We start from the raw sequence: 27,854 nt of genomic DNA, 5'->3' as shown, positions 1-27,854 counted from the left end.
ATTCACAGGCATCTTAGGGACACAATACAGGTCAACTTTTAGTCACTGAGTTCACTTTTCAAACAAAAATTTCCACAGAATTCCATAGAAGAGAGAAATGCAGAACTATTGTAGTTTAAGGGGAGGGGGTAGAGGTCCCTAAAAATGATGAGAATTGCTGCAGCGCAGCTAGAGGTCAATAAAGAAGCTTCATGTATAATGTTTGAAACAGAAATTTATTCTCAGAATAATGCACAAAAGCACAGGTTGAGGCTACTGGTGGGAGTGTCCCTCCTCCTCTTCCTCCTCTCCCCTCCTTGCTGAATGCCAGGGAGAACACAATTGAAGGAAACATGCAATCACAAACAATGATCAACTCTAAAGACAAAAGGTTTGGTCCAAAAGAACTCAACATAATTAATCCAATTACTGTGAACAGCCTCACTGAGCAGGATTAAGATATTGCAGATGTAGTGTTTCACCAGGGTGGCTCTTCAGTGCACCAGGGGGGCCTGCTTGAGGGAGATGAGCACTGAGCGCATGCGGGAGACGTCTTTGGCCTGTTTGCTGGACTTGGGGTTAAAGTCACACAGGCGGGCCACCCGCTCCCATTCAGTGCCTGGGGACGATTCATCAATGTCGTTTACAAAGGCTTCTTCTGCTGCCCTAGAAACGATAACAAAACGTGTTGGTTTAATGTGGAAAACCCTATGAGCAACCTGGTGGCTGCCTTGCTACACAACAGTGATGGCCTTTTCCTCCCTGACTTGATGGCAAGCTGGTCTTCCCTGGCCCGGGTCTGACTCAGGGGTGGACATGTGGCTCGCTCTCCTAGGCACAGGGTGCCTAGGCTGCTGTGTAAAATGGTGGAATACAGGTGTTTGGCTCAGGGCTTACTCTGTCTCTCGGTCTGGCTGTCTGCTCATAAAGAGCATTAGCAAATTGTTGGCCAGCTACATATTACTTTTAGGAACTGGAGCGAAGCGGCAGGCTGGTCAGTAACTCGGAGGTAGCTGTACTGAGTTTCAAGAAAATTTGAAACTTCTAAAAAGTCCACAGGTCATTGCACAGTTAGCCTCTAGATTTATTCTTAAGGCTGGAGAGAAACAGGGCAGATCAAAAGGAATTTAAGACGAAGCTCCCATGCTAGCAGGCACTAGAGACTAAAGCCATTCTTGGAAAGGGGGTTGTTAGGACATTCTCTACTTCGGCCAAAAGTTTGCCATTTTCTCTCCAGCCAGGTGCCCAGGACCACTCAGGGCACACCCTGGCAGGAGAGCCAATGTTAGCTGCTTTTTGGCAGGATGCCACTCTAAGATATTTTCATATCAAGTTCAGCCCACCCCCAGCTGGGCAATAACTGAAAGGACAGGGGTAAGAAGTGGGAAGACACCATAGATTCATCTACTCCAACAAGCATCACGGGCAAAGCAAAAGCAATGGAGATGACCGGTCTGTGGGGACAGGGGTGGGGGGTAGGGTAGCACTATCACAGGGATGGCCGTGGCAAACACCGCTGAAGCCTAGAGCCACTACAACACTGCGACTTCATGGCACACACAGTTAGGGGCAGTGAGAAAGGTTTACTTAACTGTTCTAGGCTGTAGCAAGGATGGTTTATGTTTGTGCTTAAAGGTGAAGAGAAGAAACAAGGAGAGAAACTTTAGGTCAGATATAGAAAATGAGAATGAGCTCAATGCAGATGGTCAGTAAGCTAGACATGCCCTTGCCACTCTTCTCTATGCTTGGGAACGTGCAGCTGGCTTTGCTGGGCTACCCTGCTGCTCAGCAAAACCAGGCTTGACCTTTCCAGTCTCCATTTCTACTCCAGAGAGAATGTGCAAAAGTCAGATCAAACACCACCTGTAAGTCCAGCATTTCACAAGTCTCATTGTAAATGTCCTCTGAGGGCCCGGGAAACCCAGTCTGACTGCTAACAAGGTGAACATCTCAAGGTCATGGGCCCTAGAAGTATTTACAGACCTCAGCTTGCCACCCACCTTCTACAGGCTTCTTTCTTCCTCCATTCTACCCCCATCTCCCTCATGTAGGAAGTTGGCTCTAATTTTTAAGGATATAGTGGGGACTGGTTCCAATTCTTCAGTAACACTGCTTTGACAACAGGAATCCTTAAAAAAAATACTTTCCAAAGATGTAGAAAAAAAAATGGTGTGTGTGTGTGTGAAGTGGCTCCTATGAGACAGCTATGGACATCTTGGTATCACAGCTGGGGGCATGTGCTAGGGTAGGGGATAGGGCATCAGAAGCTGGCCACTCAACAGCAATTTCTGATATGTGAGAGCACAGAAATGACAGACACCCACTGGAGACAGTACCCTCTGCCAGAGAGACAGGAGCCCCACCCTCTCTGAAGTGCAGAGTACAATGCAAAGCACTGCTCTGCTGCTGTGGCTGCGGCTGTTCACAGGCTCCTATCCTCCTGGGATTTTTACCTGCTCTGGGCAGGAAATAAACAGGGCCTTATTGGTAACCGTGCAGCAACAGAAAGAGGTCAGAGTCCACCTAGGCCCCAAACCCTCCCTAGACAAGATCACAAAGGATCCACATTTTGAAAGGGCATTAGTGTGCCTCCCTCCAAGATCCCAAATATGAGAAATGGCCATCAGAGGGAGTGGGGATCAAGATTAGCAACGGATCATATATATGCGCTTATCCACACTCAGGCAGCCCCCAGTGCCAATGTGAGATAGTTTAAAAAAGCAAAGCAACTGTGACAAAAAAGGAGCTTAACTCTTAACAAAAAGTAGAAAGAATCAAAACAAGAAAAGGAATTAGTTTTGCAACATACACATAACCAATCACGTCAGCGAAGGGTTGTTTGTAGAAAGCTTCATCTGCCACCCTAGACAGCAAGAGGTCCAAAAGGCAGGCAAGCAGGCAGGAAAAAAGAGAGAACATTGAGAAGCAGAAACATCTAAAATCCACAATTGAGGCGCAAGTGGGCTGTGAGAGCTGCTCGCAAGGCTCCCTCCTGAACCCCAGGAGGCTTGCAGTCGTCGATACGCTGGCAGGTCCAGCCTTCCTGGAGTTGCTGCTGCTCTGTGCGTGGCTCCCCCACGATAGCGAGCAGGCAGCTTTGGCTCTAGGGCTTACCCGGCAACAACCTGTTTTAGGCAACCAATGATAGGTCAACCCCCTTCACATACATTATGCTGATTTCAGTCTTCAATGTCACAATCTATGTATGCCAGTGCCCTCTTTACAGATGAGGTCACTGAGGCTTAGAAATGAATGAGATTGCTCAACTACAGCACGGTAGAGGTGTTCAGAAGATGCTCAAGAGGTCGAGACAATTTGAACTATCCTCCCTCATAGTCAAGCCAACCTGGCTCTAAGTACATGGTTCTTTCAACTGTATATTTAAGTTGCTTTCTAGCTGGTGCATGTGCAGGAAGTGATGCTGTGCCATGCCATGTTTCTGTCAGCTCCAGTAAGTAGCACTGGGTACTCCTCAAATGCTGCCTGGTTCCAGATGCACTCAGCCCTAAAGATTTGACCTCAAATCTTGAATTATCCAATTCCTGCTTCCCTTCACTGGCTGAGCAGGATACATTTTCAGTATCCTAGAAACTTAAGGTCATTTCAAAATCCCTACTTAGAGGGAAAAACAAAAAAACTGAAGCCAAGTGGCCTGCTGGCAGGAACTCCAGACCTGGGTCTTGTGTGTTCCTGAGTAAGGCTGGGCTGGCTTTCACTAAGTGCAACCCAGAAATCCAAAAATCCTCCTTAACTCTCCCTCAGATGGGGAAGTAAATATGGCAGGGCTTCCATCTAAGGAAGCAGACTGACTAGAAGAATTTTATATTGCTGAGGATAGGCTGGATTTTGACTCCATTGTTCCAGGCTGCATGGCTGGGAACAGTCCCCCTTGTCCATGATAGCTAACCTTTGCCAGGCCAGTTTATGGTGGGCAAATGGGAAGGAAGAGACATTTGAAAGGCTAATCACTTCAGTTATTAACTTAAGTGTGCATATTCATCTAGTTCTAGTAATTTTTTAGAATTCTAGAAATTTTCAGTTTATTTTTAAACTCACACATACTCTCTTATCTTTCCTGTTTTGGTTTATACACAGGAGGTGTTTTGTGGAAATTTAGAGATGACAAAAGGAGCAGCCTGGTTGTAACTTGAAGTGACTCAGCAGGGAAACAGAGAGTTGTTTGTGGGCTGACTGAGTGGGAGGCAGAGGAAAGACCCGCCAGCTTGTAAAACCATAATCCTTCTAGTTTACACAAAGGGCTCAACCTAATCCATTTCAACTTCATCTTGCTCTCACTGGAAAAGAATAAAGGTTTAATGACTCTTGTCAAGGCATCAGTTGACAACAAAGGCTTAAATGCCAGACTCTGCTCCTTTGCAGCTAGTCCTAAGACTAAAGAGCTTGTCAGTGACAGAGTCCCTGAAGAACAAACAGCAAACACAGCAGCCCAAGGGACTTGAAAGCAGCAATTATTAGCCTTGGCAGGTCTGATGAGGCTTGGGACAGCCTGGGAGAGAGTGAGGAGAAATTGACTACCGACAAGGTCTTCAGAACACTTTCCTTCTATAAATTATCCCACAAGAGCATGGAAAAATAATGCCTACCATTGGTAGGAATCAGATTCCCTCAAAAGGTTTTCAAGCCTTGGCAGAACTGAAAAGTATCAGCACAGAAGCCACCTGAACTGGGAGAATGCTTCTCTTCTGGCTTGGGAAGGGCATGATCTGGGGTGGTCTTTCATGACTGAACTAACTGTAGAAGCTAGTTTTAAGTCATCAGAACCACATCCGCAGGCTGTCTGAGCAATTCACACTCTTGTGCAGTGACATTTTAAATGGAGAAGATAAAAAAAAAGGGAGGGCTAGGAATATGGCCTAGTGGTAAAGTGCTTGCCTTGTATACATGAAGTCCTGGGTTCGATTCCTCAGCACCACATATATAGAAAAAGCCAGAAGTGGCTCTGTGGTTCAAGTGGTAGAATGCTAATCTTGAGCAAAAAGAAGCCAGGGACAGTGCTCAGGGCCTGAGTGCAAGCCCCAGGACTGGCAAAAAATAAAGCAAACCAACCAAAAAAAAAAAAAAGGAGGGAGATGCAGTGTGAGAATAGACAACAAACTTTTATTAGGGGAAAGAAATCCACGCTCCACAAGCACAGTGCCTGGCCTGGATGTGCTGCAATGGCTCTAATGGGTGGAGGGCATCTGGAAGACAGCAGATCTGAGGTCACAGTCAAAACCACCTGACACTCTTTCTACACCCAAGCCTCCTCTTCTGAATGCCTCTGATTTTCTGGGGTCCTTAACATATAGCCACTATAAAAATACTCATGGAGAATGACACCTGATAGAAATGAGTACCCCATTATCTTTTCTAAAAATATAGAAAAAACAGCAGGAAATTTTATAGGCATTAATGGCAGAAAAGAGTAATCACCCAATATAAAAATCTCCAGGATAGGTATATGATTATAATTTCAGCATTCAGAAGGCTGAATGAAGTAAGACCACAAGTTCAAGGACAGCCTAGAATATATAGTGAGATTTTCAAAAAAGAGTGGAAAAGAAATCTCTAGGGTAAGATGTGTACCACAGGAAGCACCTCAAAGTCATTTTTTTTTTTAAAAATGAGGTCTAACTATGTAGCCTAGGCTAGCCCTGAACTTGTATGCTGTTGCTTCTGCTTCCTAAAAATCTGGGATCATATGTACACGTGGTGTAATATTTATTAGTATTGAGGACGAAACCCAGGGCCTCACACATGCTAGATGAGTGCTCTACCACTGAGCTATATACATCCCCAGTGTCCAAAATGATTCTTAACTGACTCCTGCTTCCACTCTTTGAAGAATCATAAATGTGAAAAACACTCCTTCTGTCCTATGATCATGGTGACAGGGGAAGCGTACTGTTTTATGTAAACAGGTTCAGTCTTTTACTGAGGTTTCCACAAGGCAAATGACTGGGTTTCTAAACAGCCCTATGCTCTTTGTATGAAGTATGTAAGTCCTTTCTCCTCTCTGGAACTTGAAGGTTCACCTGAGACCAGCCAAGCCAATATTCTATAGTCCCAAGTAAAAAAAGAATCGCAGCCCTATCCCCACACTCACAGACTCAACCTCTAAGATCCCAATAGGAGAGGAGGGAGCCCTTTCTCTACAGGAGTTCAGCAAAAATGTGTTGAAAATTTCTCCAGCATGGAATCTATTCTCAATACATTCACGACTAAAATTTGAAAATCTTTAGCTAAGTTGCTGAAGTCATATGGACCAGTATCACAGGATGTCAGCTTGTCGTGCCACGCACTTCAGAGCAGACTCAGTGCTGAGGCAGCTTTGCTGGGGGGTGGGGGGGAACGGACGGACATCACCATCACCAACCTAATCATCTTTACAGATCTGGACTTGCTCCTGCCAGGAGTGGGGGAGACACCCTTGAGTAAGTGTAGGTTCCCAGAGTCTGAAGCCATCAGCATTCAACAGAAGGCCAACATAGCTGCCTGGCAGCCATCTCCTCACCAGCAAATAGCAACAGACAGCAGTTGCCACCATTCTTTGCTACAGAACTTCAAATGGAACCTTGGCAGTCACTCCTTGAAGTATCCCTCAGAGGAAAGTGACCAGTATCCAGGTTTAGGCCTGGCATCCAAGAGCAGCTGACAGACTCACGGATGACCACAAAGATACAAGGAGTAAAGGGCTGAGTGTGAGAGTCCATCTGTTTCCCACAGCTGCCCCACAATGCATCAGCTGGCTACAAAGCCACTGGCTCCCTCTTTCTCAGCAGATTTCTATCAACTACAGCTGCCAGGGACAAGGGCACTTGACCCAAGCCACTGTTTGAATAAGTACAGGAACCTATGGCTCTACTTTAAAAAACTCATTGCAGGCCTGGTCTGGCTTATTCCACTGACTTGAGTGGAGTGACTACTATTCAGTGAAAGACAGGCTGGAAACCCAGGAGAAACAGCAAGCCAATCTGCCTCGCCTGTGGGGAGCCATGCTGCATATGCTTCTGGGCTACTTCCAAAAATGAAGGACTTCTTGAGGAGGTAGGACTTCCAAGAAGTGAGTGCACTGAAGACTACAGCTGCTACTTGGTAGTGATATGAGAATACATGTATTTTCTCCCTATTACCTTCAGTAAGTCAAAAATTCTGGGGGGGAAAAAAGCATTATTCAGAAGCCAATCCAATATTTCCTTAGGCACAGGTTAAGTACTTAGTGAACCCATAATTCTGAAGTCACCCACTATGTTGGAACATGTAGTTACAGGGCCTATTCCCATGCTAAGGATCCCTTTGTGAAGCCTCTTTCAGAGGGTTGAGTTGTATTTAGGAGACATAACATGACCGGGTCTATAATCATCTTCAAAGTAATGAGATCTTGGTGTAGTCAGGAAAGTGATCTTTCATTTCAGGGCTATTTTTGCCACATGGACAGAATCTATGAAGTAACTTTCTCTTTCCTGAATCACACTATGATAGCAGAAGCAAATCAAACCTTCAGTTTAAGAGCTAACCCCACTCTAGAGTTGGGATGGCTAAAGAATGAGCCAAATTATGCTCAAGAGACCCAGGAGACTTGCAGCCTCTGTGTTCCAAATATTTTCTTCCAAACCTGCCTCAAGACCTTTCCCACTTCAAGAAGAAGAGCTAAGAACCATCTAGACTGGACACTGGGCAATGATCTGATTCACTCTTGGGAAACAAAGAGTGCTAGAACCACCGTGGACTGACCTGTTGTTTGCTTTTGTTTTCTGTAGCTGCTCGTCTTGTCTCGCATACCACTCTTCTAGCTCCTTTATTGCTTTTTCTTTCCACTCTGCTTCTTGCTTTCGAGAATTGGCATCTTTGAAGGAAGGGAAAAAGACAATACAAATAAGACAAAACATAAGTTTAAGTTTGTTTCACCAATTTATTTTTTGGTCTTATTGAACTTGTGGAGGTGGTGGTGAGTGTGGGTGTTATGTGTTTGTGTGTGTGTGTGTGTGTGTGTGTGTGTGTGTGTGTGTGTGTGTGTGTGTGTGTGTGTGTGTCTGTATGTAGGGAGAATAGTAGGGAGATAAAAACTCTGGTTTCATTCTCAGTACAACCAACTCTTGGTCTCAGTGATTTTATTCCTGGTCTTTTACCCCATCCTATCCCAGACCACTGACACCAGCATAATTCTGACACTTTGTTCATTGGGCTAACTGAATTTAATTCAGTTGGAATTGTTTTTGGCAGGAGAGTGAAGGAGTGTGGAAATGTGTGTATGTTCTAGGCACTATCACTGGAGTGCTCTATCACTATGCCTCCAGTCTCTTTTGCTCTGGATATTTTTGAGGTAATTTTTTTTTTTTTTTGCCAGAGCTTGTCTGGACCATTTATACTTTCCCATGGGGGCTGGGATAATAGGTGTGTACTACCATACCCAGCCTTGAATCACAATTCAGTCTCTGCTTCCTAAGCAGCTAGCATTATAAAAGCTGGCTAATAACTACTTTTGGGGGGAGGCAGAACCTTTACTAGTGGTAAAGATTGTTCAAGAATCAGAGAATGCAGAATATAGATCGTCAAAATCAGTGAGGACCATAAAATGTCTACTCCTACTTAGACTGCAGAATTTGTGACAGAGCTAGGACAGAGCTGCAAGATAAATTTCAATGAAGAGAGAATCCATAGGATAGAGCAGGAGATCATTATTAAGGGTAACCAAAAGAGGGAGAAAATGCACACCTAGCAGTTTGCCAGACTGGATTATCAAACATGAAGTTCCTGAAAATTAAAAACATTTAGCTGAAGGGATATTCATTAGGATTTGAAGCTACAAAGAAATCATGCCACAAATAGTAGGACAGTAGTTGATATTCCGAAACTTCAAACATATTCTTAAGGCATTTTCTCTGGCAGGTATTTTGTAGACATCACATTTAAAATCTTTAGAACAATCCCAAAAAGATAAACTCTAAGCTCATTTTCAGTAGTGGGGAGAGAGGGGAAGCTCAGTAAGTTTGAGTGAATGTCTTATAGGTGCTAGTGAATAGCAGAGACAAGACTCAAAGGCTGGTCTGACTCTAAAGGTAACTCTCATTGTCACCAGAAATCTAGAAAACAAGGAAAGGAGGAGAAGAGGAAGTAGGGAAATTATCAAACGACTTGAAGGCAGAAATGAAGCATCTTTGGTCATTTCATAACAATCTGTAGAAGTTGTATCTGTAATAAGAAATAGCCTAATAGCAGTTAAAAACAAAAATTTAAGATCATGAAGTTTAAAAAAAAATTTTAAAAAAAGTCATGAAGTTTTCACTTTGTTGTCTACTTTATCAGAAGGCGACCTTAGCATTCAGGAGGTTCATTTTACTCAGACTTTCCAATGACTCTCATGTATCAGGAAACTTCTGACCTGTGTCCATCTACGGCACAGTGGAATGAGAACCCCGTGCTACATACAATGAGATGCTGTGGGCTGATGGTACGGTACTAGTGAGCAAAGAATCTGAATGCAAGGTCTTCTTCTTTCAGTGAAAATACTTTTAGAAAAGTGTTTTTGATAAAAAGTATTTCAGTGTAATCTAATGATTACTACAACTTTTATTATATATTAAGACAAATTATCATGAAAATTTGTCTGAAAAGAAGTTTAAATAAAATCGGGATCATCTATAATAGGATGTGGTTACTGTACAAGGAAAAAACGTTTAAATTATCTCCAGCATTTACAGATTAGCAAGTGACAATGGAAATAAGAATTCAGAATCAAGCCAGGAGCTCACACTTCTAATCCTAGCTACTGAGACCTGAAGATTGCAGTTTAAAGCCAGCTCTGCAAGACAAATCCAATTAACCAACAAAAAGCTGGAACTGGAGGTGTATCTCAAATTGTAGAACATTAATCCTGAATGAAAAAGCCAAATGAGTCTCAGTACTGGCACCAAAAAAAGGCTACCCCCTCACTGCTCCCCCCCCCCGAAATCATAATACTTCAGTCCTTAGCTTGGTAAGACAGAACACTAAGCCTGAATACAGATGTGGGGAGACTGAAAAGCAAGATATACTGACAAGCCCCTTATCTGGCCACCCTCATTGCTGTTCACAGAAAAGTAAATGATTTGACAATGTGGGCAACAGCTAAGTTGTGAACTGCTGACAGTGGCCCTGATTCTCTATTTTTGATTTTCTCACCGTTTTTGCAGGGAAAAAGGTGAAACTGAAGAAACACCTTATTTGTGGACCAATTCAACTAGAATGCAAGGCCAAGTTTGACTTTTCTCAAGAAGGCATCTTGAATTAAAAAGCGACTTCCCATGGCTTATTCCTTATTCCCAACTTGCCAATTCAAATTTTTAATTTATTCAAGTTGAAGAACTGACTCAGTAACAACAGCCACATGTGACCAGTGGCTTCTATTTTGGATAGTGCAGTTACCAAATATTTTCATCATCAAAGAAAACTAGTATTGCAGTGCTGCTGTATAAAATCAAACAGTATGTCTTGTTCTGAAAGCCAAATAAACTGGACTAGAGATAAAAAGATCTGGCACTAATTGGCTATGTTATCTGGGTCAAGGCCTTTCCTATTTCTGGGTGTTAGGTACCCCTTTTGAAAAATAAGAAGTCATATTTTCACTAGGTCAATGGTTCTCAAGAGAGAATAATACAGCTGACATTGTGGCTACATAATGAATGCTATTATTTCTAGAAAATAAATAGTAATATATTCAGACAGAAAGTTGTATCTCTATGTTAAAGTAGATCAGTCAAAACAAAAGATGTGTATGTATAAGATATACAAATGTGCCTAATTTATATAAAAATAACCTATTATGGCAAAATAAACGCAAACTATTTAACCTATCAATTTCCTTCTTGGAACTGTTCTGTATTTGAAATTGCGACAAAGAGCTAACAAAAGAATACATCACAGATTATATCGTCATATCCTGCTATACTTCTCCAAACCACCATGTACAATACTAGTTCTCTCATGATCTTACGAAATAAATGACAGTCCAGGTCCACAACACTTCACCAAAGGCCAAGGTAGCTTGTGTCAATACTGGGCTTGGCTTGCTTAAGTAGTTGGTTATATACACAACTATGTACCTTAAAGCAAGGCAGACTCAGATTGAGACTTTACTACTTCTTAGCTGTGTGTTTCAAATACTTATTCTAGCTATGACCCACTTTCTTCAACCATAAAAGGTAAAAATTTTCCTTACAGGGATGGTAAAGTGAAAAAAAAATTGTACACATTTTTTTTCCAGTCAGGATTTGGGTGTGTGTTCTCCACCACTCCTCAAAAAACTCTTATGATTAAAACCTGGTGCCCAGCCAATGATGTTATTAGGAAATGATTAGTTCATAAGGATCTGACATAATTAATGGATTAATCTATTGATGGAGTCGGCATTAATAAAACTATAGAGAAGGGACAGAAACTGTGGAATCTACCTTCCCATGGCTTATTCCTTATTCCCAACTGATTGAAGGAGACTGGTGGCTGGGTTTGCCTTCAAAGGGTATATCCTGTCCTTGGCCTTTTCCCCTTCCTGGCTGTCATGAGGTAAATAGCTTTCCTCCATCATGACCTTCCATCATGATGTTTCAGCCTTGCCAAAGGCCCAGAAGTGCCTTGCCATGGGCCTAAAAGCAATGGTGACAGCTGACGAAGGACTGAAACCTCAGAAGCTGTAAGCCAAAATAAATCTTGACTCTTAAGAATTTTGCCAAAGCAGAAAGTAAATAACACATCTTCCATATTTTCCTTGTATGAATATCACTTTAACTTAATCATTCAGATGATAATTGAACCATGAAGATCTCTTGCATGGAAATAATACCTTCAAGTTTACAAAGAATTCTCATAAATACTACCTTAAGACTACCCTAAGGTCAGTAATGCTAATCTTCCTTCTCTGATGACAGATTCTTAAGTTACCATATTACTTAGCCTAATCAAAATGAGGCATCTCCCACGAGTGTTCTTATCTTCACAAAGACTAAACAAAAACACTACAATGCAAGTTAAAAAGGATAAAAACAGACAGCTAACAATTCCACTGAAAACAGATACTCAAAGACAAAAAGAGACTGCTTTCTTACCAAGGGCTTCCAAGCGTTCGCTTTGCTCTTCTCTCCATTTACGAATACTTTCAGGCTCTGACTGTAATCGGTCCACTTGTGAAATAGCTGCATAACTGTCTGTCGGACCATTACTCTCCTTAACACAAAACACAATTGCATTCTATCAGTACCAAAGTCTTCCCTGAAACGAGCTTCATAAAAATTAGAACTTTTGGTTACACACAGCACTGGTGGCTATTGCAGAGTGTTAGGAATTACCTTTAAAGCAACAATATAACCTCACATGGCAATAGGAGCTTTAAACTGAATCTTCACTATCTCATGAGGGTGGCAGAATAGTTATTTTACCTGCTATGAAGTGGGAGACAACTAGGAGAAAGGAAAGTTGGGGGTGAGTAGACAATAGAATGTATTAGGAAACTGTGTGAGCAGTTTCCTCACTTGACACAGATTATGTGGTATTTTCAAAGTGACAAAGCTAAGAGCAAAACAAGGCCTAGAGTCAAAGACTTCAAAATATATCACACAGAAAACAAGTCACTAAATACCATCTAATCAAAACATAGTAAATATTAAGAATTTTATTTTATTTATTTTGTTTTGTTTTTTGCCAGTCCTGGGGCTTGGACTCAGGGCCTGAGCACTGTCTCTGGCTTCTTTTTGCTCAAGGCTAGCACTCTACCACATGAGCCACAGTGCCACTTCTGGTTTTTGCTATATATGTGGTGCTGAGGAATCGAACCCAGGGCTTCATGTATATGAGGTGAGCACTTTACCACTAGGCCATATTCCTAGCCCCAATATTAAGAATTTTAAAATGTAGTTACTACAGTTGAGAGAAGTGGAAAAAGGCAAGCAAATATGAGTCACAGCAAATGTGACAGATCTCTTATAGTAGAGGTTAGATTTGAAGACTAACAATAAACAGCTTATTTTTTTTAAAAATCAAGTATTGATCATTAGAGATTTATCCACTTGTTCAACTAGGGAAAATAAATAGCTTAATTTTGCCAGACTAAATTACTTAAAATATTAGTGACTAAGTTATTATAGTACTTAATAGACTGCTTAAATTGACCATTGTCATCATCACAAAGGGTCATTTCTTGAAAATAAAGATGTTAACATTAACTGGCTCTATAGATTCCATCTCTTTAAATTCTCCCCTTTTGATATATGACCTACTAATATATTCAGGAAAGTCAGAGGACCAGGATCTCTATCTAAATCAGTCAATTCTAATCATAGGAAGGAAAGGCTCCAGGATCACTATTATTTAACATTATCAGAGTGTTCTGTACCTGGTAGTATTCGCCATTCATCACTCCATCAACAGCATCTGTAACATACAAGATTTCAGTCTGTCAACTGGGGCTGGTCAAATACAAACCAAAGAATTATACAGTGGAATATAGTATTGAATGCTATAGGTGTTGTGAGTTACTAAATACTATCCCTTTGGTAGATATTAGATACAATTCTTTTTTTCTTCTTCGTTAATGAAGAAACTAAGATATGCTATAACCAAATGACTCCTTCAAAATGTGGACAAATCTGTTCCCAAGCCCAGTTCCATGATTCTATTTACTAACTAAGAGAGATAACAAATGGAAGCCTGATAGACGAGAAGCAAAAATTACTTCTTTTTGAAAGTTCTGGAAAAGGAAAAGTCTGGCCCGTAATTCCAGTGAGCAGAAATATGCAGCTTTATTTTCAAACCAAGCTGCTTTTTACAAGGGGCCATGACTCCTCATCCTGTGATGGGTTTTTGTTTAGAGTAGGGTTGATACTAGCGTCCACACTGAGACTTATTGATTCTTCTTGTCTACTTGGAATTAGGGCAAAACAGTTAAGATTTCAGCATCCCAGGGCTATTAAACTGTTGGTGTGAATGTAAACTAATACAAACTACGCTGGAAAGCTGTTTGGTGATTTTTCAAAAAACCAAATATAGAATTTCCCTATGACCAGCCATACCACTCTTGGGCAACTACCCAGAAGATTATAAGCCAAGATACAGTAAACACACACTTGCACAACCATGTTCACTGCTGCACTATTCTCAATAATCGTTACGGAAATAGCCCAGATGCCCTAGAGTAGGAAGTGGATCACAAAAATGGTGTGTGTGGGGACTGGGAGTATAGCCTAGTGGCAAGAGTGCTTGCCTCCTACACATGAAGCTCTCAGTTCGATTCCCCAGCACCACATATATGGAAAACGGCCAGAGGGGGCGCTGTGGCTCAAGCGGTAGAGTGCTAGCCTTGAGCAAGAAGAGGCCAGGGACAGTGCTCAGGCCCTGAATCCAAGGCCCAGGACTGGCCAAAAAAAAAAAAAAAAAATGGTGTGTGTGTGTGTGTGTATACATATAAAATGGAATTTTACTCATCCACTAGAAAGAATAACATTATGTCACTTTCAGGGAAATGGATAGATAAAAAATCTTGTTAAGTAAAGTTAGCTAGCTCAGAGAGACAAATAGCATATGCTGTCTCTCATATGTGAAGGCAAGATGTAAAATATAAATATGCATGATAACATATACAGGCTCAATGTATTCAATGTATGTACACAAACAATCCAAGGGTATAATTTCTCTGAATTAATATAACATTTAGGGCTGGGAATGTGGCTTAGTGATAAAGTGCTTGCCTACAGTGCACGAAGCCCTGGGTTTGATTCCTCAGCACCACATAAACAGAAAAGGCCAGAAGTCGTGCTGTGGCTCAAGTGGTAGAGTGCTAGCCTTGAGCAAAAGCACAAGGACAGTGCCCAGGCCCTGAGTTCAAGCCCTAGGACTAGCAGGAAAAAAAAGCAAACCAAAAGAATATTGTACCATTTATCAAAATGAGCAGCAGGAGCAGAAATGTGTTTGTGGAAAGAGGGGCAAAAGGGGACAAACGAAAGGAGAGAGAAGGTGAGCAAATAAATGTAGTCATTATAACTATGTACATTATTTAAAAAATTAATTACAAACTGGGAGCTGGTGGCTCACCCTGTAATCCTAACTACTCAGGAGGCTGAGATCTGAGGAACATGGTTCAAAGCCAACCAGGGCAAGAAAGTATGTGTGATTCTTATCTCCAATTAACCACAAAAAGCTGGAAATAGATCTGTGGCTCAAATGACAGAACACCAACCGTGAGCACAAAATCTCAGGGACAGCACCCAAGCCCAGTGTTTAAGCTCCTAGGACCAGCAAAAAATAAAATAATTACATAAATTGAGAGGAGAAAAGAGGAAGAACTAAGGAAGGGGTGACACTGACAAAGAAGCACTGTACTCATAACCTGACTTACGAAACTGTAATCCTTGTACATTTTGGCCACTCCAAATTCAACCTATACTTTCAAGAATATGTTACAAAAACTCCAAGTGTGGCCAGCTGCCAGTGGGTTATACCTATAAAAAGCTACTCAGAGGGCTGAGATCTGAGGATCATTTGAAGCCAGCCCAGACAAGAAAGTCCTATCAGACTCTCATTCCCAATTTACCCCTTAAAATGCAGGAAGTGGAACTATGGGACAAGTGGTAGAGCACTGGCCTTGAGCAAAAAGCTCAGAGACAGTGCCTAGGACAGTGTGCACACGCGCATGCACATACACACACTCAAAGTATGATGAACCATCATCTAGTCTTTTTGACACAATTAACTATTCATGTGCTCATAAGTAATAATGAGCATCTCAGAAGTGAGAGAAATGTCTAAGACCTATTTATAATCTTGGATTTCTCAGCCTTCCAAAACTTGTGATCAATAAGCTTCATTTTTTTGAAATAAATATGAATAGTTCCATAAGCCAAACCTATTTTAATGCATGGTACTAAGGAAATTTCAAAAAAGAAACCAGAATTTCCAAAGTTTTAGAAGGAGAAAAGGCAGCCAGCCAAAGACTCAGCAATTGGGCCTGCAGTCTTGCATTGGCAATACAGTAATTGTTGTGAACTAAAGGCAGCCATTTAAAGGAGCATATCCTGGTCAACCCGCCAATGACTAGTTTTTTAAAAACTCTTTTCTGTGTCTTACCAGTTTTATTATTGGACTGGTCCAGCTAAGTAGTTTCCATAACAGCTCTGAGAGGAGGTCTGTGCAGAGCTGTATAATCCCTAATGCAGGGGCTGCTCTGTTTTGGGGGGGTTTTGGCCACTCCTGGGCCTTGGACTCAGGGCCTGAGCACTGTCCCTGGCTTCTTTTTGCTCAAGGCTTGCACTCTGTCACTTGAGCCACTTCTGGCCATTTTCTATATATGTGGTGCTGGGGAATCGAACTCAGGGCTTCATGTATATGAGGCAAGCACCCTTGCCACTAGGCCATATTCCCAGCCCCATGCTCCGTCTTCTATTGATAATTTTGGGGAGCTTCTATAAAAGCTTCCACTAACTTATTGTATCATTTATTGGCTGGCTGGTCAATTTATCACCCACTGTACAGGGCTTCTATTATTTTATCTCATTTTTTAAAATTTTGGTTTTTTGCCAGTCCTGGGGCTCGAACTCAGGGCCTGACCACTGTCCCTGGCTTCTTTTTGCTCAAGGCTAGCACTCTCCCACTTGAACCACAGTGCCACATATGGTGCTGAGGAATAGAACTCAGGGCTTCATTTATACGAGGTGAGCACTTTACCATTAGGCCATATTCCCAGCCCTATTTTATCTCATTTTTTCTTTAAAATTTGGTGGTTATCTTATTGAATGAGGTAAAAGAAGGAAGATGGAGAAGATATAAGCCTTTTAATACTCACAAAAGGGGCTAGGAATAAGGCCTAGCGATAGAGTGCTTGCCTCACATACGTGAGCCCTGGGTTCGATTCCTCAGCACCACATATATAGCCCAGCACTGGCAAAAAAAAAAAAAGAAACCCGGACTGAAAGAATGCCTGGTAGTTACATAAGCCATGTTATGAGGCCCTCACAGGGCAATACGTGGAAACATTAGAGCTTCCCTAGAGGCTTGGGGTACATCAAACCATTCCTCTTCCTTCCATCACTCTTAACTAATTAAACCCAACCTGTCTATTTCCAAGTCAATGCTAGTATTTTATCCATTCTTTGTGTCTCTTGCTTCACCCAAGTCTCTTCCTTTTGGCTTAGTGGTACTAAATGTTTTTATAGATTATATTTCCACCACACACTCCCTGATACTAAAACATTTGTTATTTTGCAAAAACAAAAAAAGGGGGGGGGAATGAAAACAAGAAAATGCATATAATCTATCACTGAGTCCTATTCGTTTCTGTACTTTTAGTTTGTCTCATGCACATACATTTCTTTTAGCCAAACAAGGCTCCTCTGACATGTCTTCTAGTAATCCATTCATTTTTATTATTAAGTTTTTTCAGCTTTCTTAGTAATTGCTACTAATTGCTTCTAATGTGGCAGGCAAAAGACTTTATAATTTTAATCCTTATAGCAAATGACTACATACATGTATCAGCACTTCAAAAAAAAACCCCCAAAAAACCTGACATGTGTGTAGGGTTCTTTGTAAGGTGAATAGGTAGGCATTCCAGAAAAAGCATATAATTAGTAATATCATTTTATCTTTTGAGAATATTTATGTATATTTTTAAAAGTGCATATGAGACCAGATGCTGGTGGCTCACATCTGTAATCCTAGCTACTCAGGAGGCTGAGATCTGAGGATGGTGATTCAAAACTAGCCCAGGCAAAAATGTCCATTAAACTTTTTTAAAATTTAATTTAATTATATTTGTTTACGTGGTATTGAGGAATAGAACCCAGGGCCTCATGCCCTCGAGGCAAGCAAGCATTCTGCCACTAAGCCACACTCCCAGCGGTGTCATGAGACTCTTATAGCCAATAAACTACTCAAAAAGGCAGAAGTGGGGCTGGAGATATAGCCTAGTGGCAAGAGTGCCTGCCTCATATACACGAAGCCCTAGGTTCGATTCCCCAGCACCACATATACAGAAAACGGCCAGAAGCGGTGCTGTGGCTCAAGTGGCAGAGTGCTAGCCTTGAGCGGGAAGAAGCCAGGGACAGTGCTCAGGCCCTGAGTCCAAGGCCCAGGACTGGCCAAAAAAAAAAGGCAGAAGTGGCATTAAGGCTCAAGTTGTAGAATGCTAGCCAAGAAAGAATCTCAGGGACAGCACCCAAGCCCTGAGTTCAAGCCCCAAGACTGGCCAAAAAAAAGCATGTGAGATAACCAGTTATTAGTGTTGCTAGGGCCACTGTGTAGTAGCTTAGTAGTAGTGTTTGCCTAGCACATGTGAGAGCCTATATTCAATCTCCAACATGGCTAAAAAAAAAGTGCTAAACTTGCTGGTGGCTGATGCCTGGCTCACACCTATAACCAGGAGGCTAGGATTGCTGTTCAAGGCCAGCCAAGGCAGGAAAGTCTATCAGACTCTTCTCTCCAATTAACTACCATGCGATAACAAAATAAAAAGCCAGAAGTGGAGCTGTGGCTCAAATGGTAGAATGCAAGCCCTGAGCACACAGAGGTTCAGGGACAGTACCCAGGCCCTGAATTCAAGCCCCCAAACCAAGGAACAAACAAAACCAACCAACAAAAACAAAAAAGCGCTAAACTTGTGCAAGCTAGAATAACAGAAGAAAGACTATCTGTTAATTTGATATATGAATACAAACCATGGGATCTAAGCAGATCGCAACCTACCTCAGCTTTGATCTGTTCCAATTAGTTTTGTATATTTCCACTAGTTCAAAATACTTCTTATATTTTTAAACTTGTTTTCCTGAACTATTTTACGTCTGTGATATTTACTTTTTAGTCTTGTTTTCCTAGTGCTAGGGATCAAATCCAAGGCCTCACAAACACAAGCTCTACAAAGGATCAGCATTCCCAGCTACTCCAGTGTTGTATTGAAGACAGTACAGTTTTTTGTTTGTTTTTGCCAGTCCTGGGCCTTGAACTGAGGGCCTGAGCACTGTCCCTGACTTCTTTTTGCTCAAGGCTACCACTCTGCCACCTGAGCCACAGCGCCACTTCTGGCCATTTTCCATATATGTGGTGCTGGGGAATCGAACCCAGGGCTTCATGTATGGCAGGCAAGCACTCTTGCCACTAGGCCATATTCCCAGCCTTTTTATAGATTTTGTAAGGAGCCTTTTAGTATGTTTTTGCTCTTTGCTTTAAAAACTACAAGCTTTGGAGCAGTAGAGCACTAGCCTTGAGCAAAAGATTTAAGGGAAAGCACTGGGGCCAAGTTCAAGCTTCACTTCAGTACTGCTGTGTGTATTCACACATGCATACACACATGCACAGAAAATACATCCAGTTTTAAGTTGTAAATGGTGGTGCATGACTGTAGTTCTAGCACTCAGGAGGCTAAGGCAGGAGGAATGAGGATTTAAGACCAACCTAGGCTATATAGTAAGACTCTGTCTTAACCAAATCAAACCAAACCATGAGTAGGTAGCACACATCACTTACTGAAAACTGGATTTAAAAGTGTTTGGCATATTTAACTGTTCCTCTTTATTAAGTTCCTTGTTGTAGAATTGCTGGATCACCAGATATATCTCTCCAATGTTCTCTGACACTAGAGACTGCTTTATCATGCTTTTAAACATGTGCTAAATAAACAGATAATAAGGGAGAAAAACAAAACAAAACAAAACTTCATGGAGATTGTGCCACTGACTTGCTATAAGGTATTAATATACCTCACACTTGATTTTTTTTCCTTTACTAAACTGACTCTTGCCTATTTTTTTTTGCTATATCTTGATTTCTAAGTGTTGTGTATATGTAGCCCAGTCATATTGCAAATATTTTCCTCTGTCTCTTAATTTCTCTACTTGTATGTAGATACTGCCAATTCCTCCTTTAAGGTATCTCCACCTGCTTTTATACTGACTGGCCTTTCCCATCATGAGACAGATAAACCATTCACTTCTTTTTATTATTTTTTTAAAAGCCTCTCTTTAGGGCTGGGAATATGGCCTAGTGGTAAAGTGCTCGCCTCATATACATGAAGGCCTGGGTTATTCCTCAGCACCACATACACAGAAAAGGCCAGAAGTGGCACTGTGACTCAAGTGGTAGAGTGCTAACCTTGAGCAAAAAGAAGCCAGGGACAGTGCTCAGGCCCCGAGTCCATGCCCCAGGACTGGCAGCAGCAACAACAACAGCAACAACAACAACAACAACAACAACAAAAAGGTCTCTCTTTAATAGACCTGGAATTTATTTTTGTGTAAGAGAGAAGAGTGAGATACTTTTAAATCCTACAGCCTATAAAATGGCTAGTCTGGGCAGTCCCATGTAATGATTAATATATTACAACTAACATCTCAACTATCCAGTTAATAAATTCCATCCCAGGGCCACTTTTGAAAGAAAAAAGTTTTGATCACTACTCCATACACAAAACTACAAGTAACTTTCATCCTATACCTCCTAAACTACATGCTGCCTGCCCTTTGCTTTGAGATGGAGCCTAGCAAATTTTTCTGTTCTGTTGGCCTTGAACTATGATCTTCTAGATCTTAGCTTCCTGAGTAGCTAGAATTACAGGGGTGAATTATCAGCAAGTATAAATCAACTGACCTAAGTCAAAGGTTAGTCCACTGCTATAGAAACATACAGAAAGGGACACCTAGGGGCATTGATTAGGACAGCTGAGCTAAGCAACTCAATAATTCACAAGGAAACTTTCTAGGCCATCTTAGAAACCCCAGAAAGAAACAAGGACCAGAGTAAGCTTCCAAAGAGGAAAAAAACAGGAGTTACCATGTTGCTGAAACATTTAAAGTCAAGCAGAACTAGCTCTGAATTCCAACTGAGAATGGTTAGCTTGTACGTTAGAATCACTGCTTAATTTCCAGGGGTAATTTCTCATCTGAAGTGTAACACTACCACTTAGCTTGCAGAGTTACAGAACGATTCAGAAAGAATATGGGATAATGGTATTTTGTATTCATGCAGTACATTTTCAGTATTACACATGACACTTCTACCAATAAAATTAATCCAGAAAGCATCCCTTTCATTTACCTACCTCTTCCTTTTTCTCTGAGAAAGGACTTATCCAAAGCACAATGCCTTGTACTTCTCAGTTCCTTGACCACTTCTGTTCTCCTCCCACCTCGGCCCTCATGATGGGGGGGATTTTCAATAGCCCCAACTTATGCTGTCTCCCTGACCAGTCAATTGTTCAATAACCCCACCACCACCACCACAAAGCCATTTCACCTAGCTGGTTATCTCCGGCCTTTAAATTTCTCTTCTGACTTCCTAACAACCGAAGTCATAGTTCTCTCCCTGTACCCATTTTCCACAGGAATTTTCCTCAAGGCTGAATAAAACAAGTTTAACTTTTTTTTCCCCTGTCTCTTCAATCTTACAGCCTTTTAGCTCTCTGATAGCACATCAGAAAGAACATCCTAAGTACACCTCCAAAGCCTATAAGCCTTATAATTCCTTCTCCTTACCTTAAGGAAACATAAGCTAGAATTAAGTGGATACTTACTGTATACCAATAAGCATTTTACAGACACTTCTTTTTGGCTGTATTGGGGTTTGAACTCAAGGCCGAGCATTTGCTAAGCAGATGCTCTACCACTTGAACTATGGCCCCAAGCCCACACTTCACCCCATATATTAAGCACTTTTTACAGAAAACAGGCTGAGTAATGATGCAGTTACATAAATTGCCTCCAATCACAAAGCTAAAGGCCACATTCAACCTAGGAAGGCCTAAAATAGTGTGTGTGTGTGTGTGTGTGTGTGTGAAAGACAGAGGGAGAGGGAGGTAGGGAGAGGGAGAGAGAGAGAGAGTTCTCTTATCCCCTAAAGTGCTGAGTGCTGCACTACTGTCAAGGGTTGGGGATCTGGCCTTAAGTCACTAAATGCTTAGTTCACTAAGAACAGCTTTCCCAGGAACTAAGTCAGCAATCATCCCTTTCCTTCCCTTTGCTGAATGCTTGATGAACAAAGACCAGAGTATCCAAAGCTAGTCTCTCCTTTTTACTTTCCCAGTGTCTACCACGAAGAGCTGTGTATTTTGGCCCATACCTTCAATGTGTCAGACACCCTGCTCGCAAGAATGATCAAGAATAACACTGTTGGGGCTGGGGATATGGCCTAGTGGCAAGAGTGCTTGCCTCGTGTACATGAGGCCCTGGGTTCAATTCCCCAGCACCACATATACAGAAAACGGCCAGAAGTGGCGGTGTGGCTCAAGTGGCAGAGTGCTAGCCTTGAGCAAAAAAGAAGCCAGGGACAGTGCTCAGGCCCTGAGTCCAAGCCCCAGGACAGGCCAAAAAAAAAAAAAAAAAAAAAGAATAACACTGTTTTTGAATCACAACAGCCTTCTGAGTCCTGCTTCTCCCAATCCTAACCTACACAGATCAGCCACAATCTTTTATCTCAAGACACTTTGCCTAAACAAACTGCAATGGAATGCAGTACAGCTTAAAGGTCAGGAAACTTGGGGCTCCGGTATTAACTCATCTTTTTTTTCTTAAGCAAGTCATCTCTTGCTAGGATTCAGTTTTCTGTTAAATGAAGGGGGAGGGGATTAATTAAGGAGTAAAAACTTTTAATCCCAGACTAAGGAAAATAGCTCCTAATTACTAAATCAACTTCATATCCTTATCATTGCCTAGTTCTGTCCAATCTACTTGCTCTAAGTTGTATATTTGCACAACTTCATGTATTCTCATTGAAGACCTTTTTGGGAGGCTGACTTGCCTAAGTAGTAGTACAGTGTAGTATAAAAACTCAAGAGGCTGTAATCCCCCTCTCCCTAAAAATATTGTCATACATAGTAATTTGAGATTTCTGAATTTAAACAATATACAGAGCACCACTCTATTGAACTCCTTACTATTCTATGCCCAGCCTGTTTTACTCATATATGTTCTGTGCCTGGCTCCTTAAGGATGGAGTTTAGGGTAGTATAGACATTCCTATTTTCCCCAATGACACCCTACTCTCCTATAACTGGATTTTTTTTCCCAGACAAATTCTATGTTGTTCAGGTTGGTCTTGAATTTGTGATTCTCCTGCTTCAACTTTCTGAGTGGCTAGGATTACAGACACTCAGCTTGGTTTCTTGTTTATAGTACAAGAAAAGCTATTGTCCATTCTTCTAATTCCCTACTCTCTGATACTATTGAACAGGTCTTCCCCATTTTCTTTTCTCCTACACCACCATCTTAAGCATCAAATCCATGTAAGGCATTCAGAGGTCAATTGTTTTCTTTCTCTTCCCCAACACCCTTTTACTCTCCCTAGTCACCTCCTTCCCTTGCTAAGTAATGAAATCTTATGGGTTCTCCTTGGACAACATTACATAAGAAAAACTCGTTCCAGAGGAAGAAGAGACCCCCAAGTCCCAGCCGTGACACAACCGAAGAATGCCAAGCATCTATCACTCTTAGCCAGTTTTCTTTCCCAGAGTCAGACCATCTTTCTTGAGTTTCATATTGATGGTTCCTAGCCCCACACTCTGCACTGCCATTTTTGATCCTACGTCTCAATAAGGATATTGCTCTAAGTCTGGCCAAACGCGCCAATGCGGCTGCTTCTGAGTTCCGGCTTAAAGGAGGGCGAGCGCTGAATGAAAAAGTTAAAACAGGCTTCCGGGGCTACTGGGTCTCCCGGTCAAGAGGCTTGCTTCTCTCGCTCTGCCGGCGCCCGACCACACTCAGGCCCCCTGAGGGGCCGCGGCAGGCCCCCAGGGCCCAGGTTTGAGCCGGCGTGACCGCGTGGGGGGTCTCGCGTGCTCTTTGCGCTCGCTTCTAACCTCTCTGGTTCGGCCGGGAGAACTCACACGGAAGGGCTCAGACAGACCCGGGGCCGCCGTCCCCGCCCCAAACGCGCCCGCATTCTCACCCGCACCTCCCGGCGGCTCGCCGTGCGGCTGAGGCCCAGGGGCGCCGCCGTCCAGGATGGCGAAGGCCTCGTCGTTCTCGATGCCCGCGATTTCGCTCTCCTGCTGCGCCAGGAAGGCCGCGGCAGGGTCTTCCTCACCGGCGCCGGCCACTCCATTCCCCAGCGCGGGGCCTCCAGGAGCGCCGGCGGGGGCGCCGAATGGATCTAGCTCAGCCATGGTGGGCAATTCAACGGCGCAGACAGCAACGTTAAGAGACAACCAACTGACCCACCAGAACCGCACTGGGCAGCAGCCGCTGCGGTGGCAACTACGACCGGAGGACAAGCCGGAGGGAGGGAGAAATGGAAGCGGAAGCACAGCTCCTATATCCGGTTGGGTTGGGAGTCCTAAGGGAACAGCCAATCAAAGGACGGGAGCTACCCAATCCGAAGGCTTGGAGGGTGGGCTCACAGAGACAACTCGTGACTGGGCGGCGAGCCTCCGGCTCAGGGAGGCGGAAGTGCCACCTGACCGAAAGTGATGTTAGCTGCTCAGCGCCCGACCGCCGGCTTGGCGGGTGCCTTCCCTGCAGGGGGAGGTGAGTGGAGTGTGGGCAGCCTTGCCTGGCTAAGTCTGAGGTTTTCGCTTGATCAGTTTCCTCTTTTGTAAAATGAGAAGAATCCTGCATTGCCTCTCTTCTGGGATCATTCGAAGACTGAACTCTTACAGAAATATGTTGACTTCAGGGGCTGGGAATGTGGCCTAGTGGCTAGAGCACTTGCCTCCTATACATGAAGCCCTGGGTTCGATTCCCTCAGCACCATATAGACATAAAAAGCTGGAAGTGGTGCTGTGGCTGGCTCAAGTGGTAGAGTGCTAGCCTTGAGCAAAAAGAAGCCAGGGACAGTGCTCAGACCCTGAGTTCAAGCCCCAGGACTGGCAAAAAAAAAAAAAAAAAGAAATATAATGACTTCATAAAGTACACTTAATCCATCCATAGTTATTATTATTTATCCACCCATTCTTTCTTTCCTTGGAGCTTTACTTCGATTCAAATTGGCAATGATTTTTCTCCCATAAGAATTTGTTTAAAGGCAAGTGTCTTCTTTGACAAAGCATTCTTTTAACCAGTATGCTTTTTCAGAGCTAGAGAGAAATTTCTAGAATTGGAAAGTACCATAGGGACCACTGGCTTCAGGGGAAAACTGCGAACGAGTGTTTTGTTTTGTTTTGTATGGGGAGTAGGGGCTCTCAGTGGCCAAGAGGAAATCCTGGTTTCACAAGGACTTCCATGATAGATGTAGCCACAACCTTGCCCAGATAGAGGCAGCAGGAACTTTCTTTAGATATGACGTTACTTCCGTATTTCTTTTAAGTCAGGGTCTTTTGAATAACAGCTAGTTTTGTCTACACCAACTAATAAAGTGATCCCAGTAAATCATGATTGTATTAAGGAAGAGAGCTTATGCAGTAGGTAGCAAGACATTTTTATTACTAATTATAAGAAACCTTACAAGGGGGCTGGGGATATGGCCTAGTGGCAAGAGTGCCTGCCTCATATACATGAGGCCCTGGGTTCGATTCCCCAGCACCACATATACAGAAAATGGCCAGAAGTGGCACTGTGGCTCAAGTGGCAGAGTGCTAGCCTTGAGCAAAAAGAAGCCAGGGGGCTGGGGATATAGCCTAGTGGCAAGAGTGCCTGCCTCGGATACACGAGGCCCTAGGTTCGATTCCCCAGCACCACATATACAGAAAACGGCCAGAAGCGGCGCTGTGGCTCAAGTGGCAGAGTGCTAGCCTTGAGCGGGAAGAAGCCAGGGACAGTGCTCAGGCCCTGAGTCCAAGCCCCAGGACTGGCAAAAAAAAAGAAGCCAGGGACAGTGCTCAGGCCCTGAGTCCAAGCCCCAGGACTGGCCAAAAAAAAAAAAAAACCTTACAAGGCCTCTTGTAGGTCCAGCTACTTGGGATGTTGAGGCAGAATTATTTGAGCCCAGGAGTTTGAGGCCAGCCTAAGCAGCATAGCAAAACTCCATCTCAGAAACAAACTACCCCCCAAAATAAACAACACCAAAGGACAAAGATGCCTTCAGAGATGAACAGAGATAAACAGTTTTTAATGAATGTATTTTAATGACAAAAATGGTAATTACTTAAAACTGAAGAGCCAGACTTTGAAGTCAGGCTCCACTTTACCACATGAACCTGAGATAAGCAGGCCCTGTGAGCAAACTCAGGACAAGCTTATTAGGGCCCAGCCGGTGGAGAACTCTAACCACTGGGAATACTTAACTCTAACTTCCCCCAGAGTGCCTTGAGCCCTGAGCCAATCAGATTTGTACTAATCTTGCTTGTCCTAACCTTGCTTGCTTGAACACCTGATGGCTGTAACTTTGTTTTTTGCCTTTATAAGCCCTGTGCAATTGCAGCTCGGGGCTTCCTCCTAACCTCCGCTGTGTCGGTGGGTAGGACGAGGCCCGAGTTGCAGCCCGCCTGAATAAAGCCTTGCTTTTACATTTCGGAATGTCTGAGTCTTGGTGGCCTTCTTGGTGGTTGTTTCGGGATTTGGCATAACAAAAACATTTACTTTTTAAGTAATGTTAGCTATGGAATGAAGAAATATTTAGAAGAAAAGTAACAGGTCAAGTTCTAAGATCTACAACTAATTCAGTTCCCACCTACCCCCCTCCTTAATGCTCCTTCCTAATGTAAATTGGCAATTGGAAGAGGTGCTGCTCCCCTAAAATTCCAGTACACATTCAATAGGCTGAGGCAAGAGGATGAGGAGTTTGAGGCTCTGCCTTAAAAAAAAAAAAAAAAAAGGCAACACATCGGCCTTGTGGTATATTCCTGTGGTAAATGTTATGTCAAGTCGCGAAACAACCACCAAGAAGGCCACCAAGACTCAGACATTCCGAAATGCAAAAGCAAGGCAAGACTTTATTCAAGTGGGGCTGCGGCCTGGCCCTTGTCCTACCCGCCGACACAGCGGAGGTTAGGAGGCAGCCCCGAGCTGTGATTCCACAGAGCTTATAAAGGCAAAAAACAAAGTTACGGCAATCAGGTGTTCAAGCAAGCAAGATTAGGATATGGGTACAAATCTGATTGGCTCAGGGCTGGAGGCATTCTAGGGGCGGTTAGAGTTAAGCATTCCCAGGCAGTTAGAGTTCTTGACCAACTGGTCCCTAATAAGCTTGCCCTGGGTTTGCTCAGACAACAAAACGGGGGCTGCCTGAAAATGGGGTTTACTTTTAACTCTTCATTCCCTCCTTCACTCCTCTCTTCTGATAGGTAACTCGAGAACCAATTGTGGTTCTCCTTGCTTATTAGTTTGATTCTGAGAATCGGTAGGGATAGATTGGTATTGTGCCCGCAATACCATAAGTTGTCGGTGGCGTTTTACTCAGTTGGTAGCAGGTGTGGCTCAGGAGGAGGTCCAGTCTCATAAAGGGCCTTTAGCTTGAGCCAGATCTCTTGGTGGACTTGCTATAGGGCTCTGAGGGGGTGATAAAAGCTCATAACAAATGCAATTAACATTTAGATGACATCACACAAGTCCCTTAGCCCTGCAGATACAGGTACAGATAAACATAGTTTTACACCAAAGCCCCAATTCTGACCCTATTTATATTATAACCAATTTGATTACATACCAACTTTACTCATATGCTCTAATTTTAAGACATACTGATATAATTTGTTACATACTCAAACTTTCTAGGGATTGTCTTTCTCACTTTTAAGATGCCAAAACCTTTTAATCTAAAGGAAACATTTTTTGTTTCCCCAATTCTCTCTCTAAAGTCTTTCCTTATACAGTTTTATAATCTGGTTATAAAATTTAACATATCTCCATTCACACCATCTTCTACTTCCTCATTCCATCAGCGACGTACTGGAACATTCTGTGACAATTTACTTTTTAAATCCCTTTCTTATCCAAAGGAAACCATTTCTCTATCCCTTTCTCCAAGGCTTTCTATACTAACTTTCCTCTTTACATTTC

At 42.7% G+C, this 27,854-nt stretch overlaps 1 protein-coding gene across 1 annotated transcript; it reads right to left on the bottom strand.

Moving 5' to 3' along the window:
- Positions 1-196: 196 nt before the first annotated feature.
- On the bottom strand, positions 197-24,216 carry Clta (clathrin light chain A). The gene is made up of 5 exons (XM_048333569.1): positions 23,869-24,216; positions 13,343-13,380; positions 12,060-12,177; positions 7,714-7,825; positions 197-645 (listed from the first exon to the last, which is right to left on the bottom strand). Exons 1-5 carry the CDS (start codon positions 24,083-24,085, stop codon positions 474-476), a joined length of 657 nt encoding a protein of 218 aa, XP_048189526.1. The 5' UTR covers positions 24,086-24,216; the 3' UTR covers positions 197-473.
- Positions 24,217-27,854: the final 3,638 nt, after the last annotated feature.

The sequence above is a fragment of the Perognathus longimembris genome, chromosome 1 (assembly GCF_023159225.1).
Source record: "Perognathus longimembris pacificus isolate PPM17 chromosome 1, ASM2315922v1, whole genome shotgun sequence".
Lineage (NCBI taxonomy): Eukaryota > Metazoa > Chordata > Mammalia > Rodentia > Heteromyidae > Perognathus > Perognathus longimembris.
Note: the sequence above shows the minus strand (reverse complement) of the source record. Positions and strands in the feature narration are given on the sequence as shown.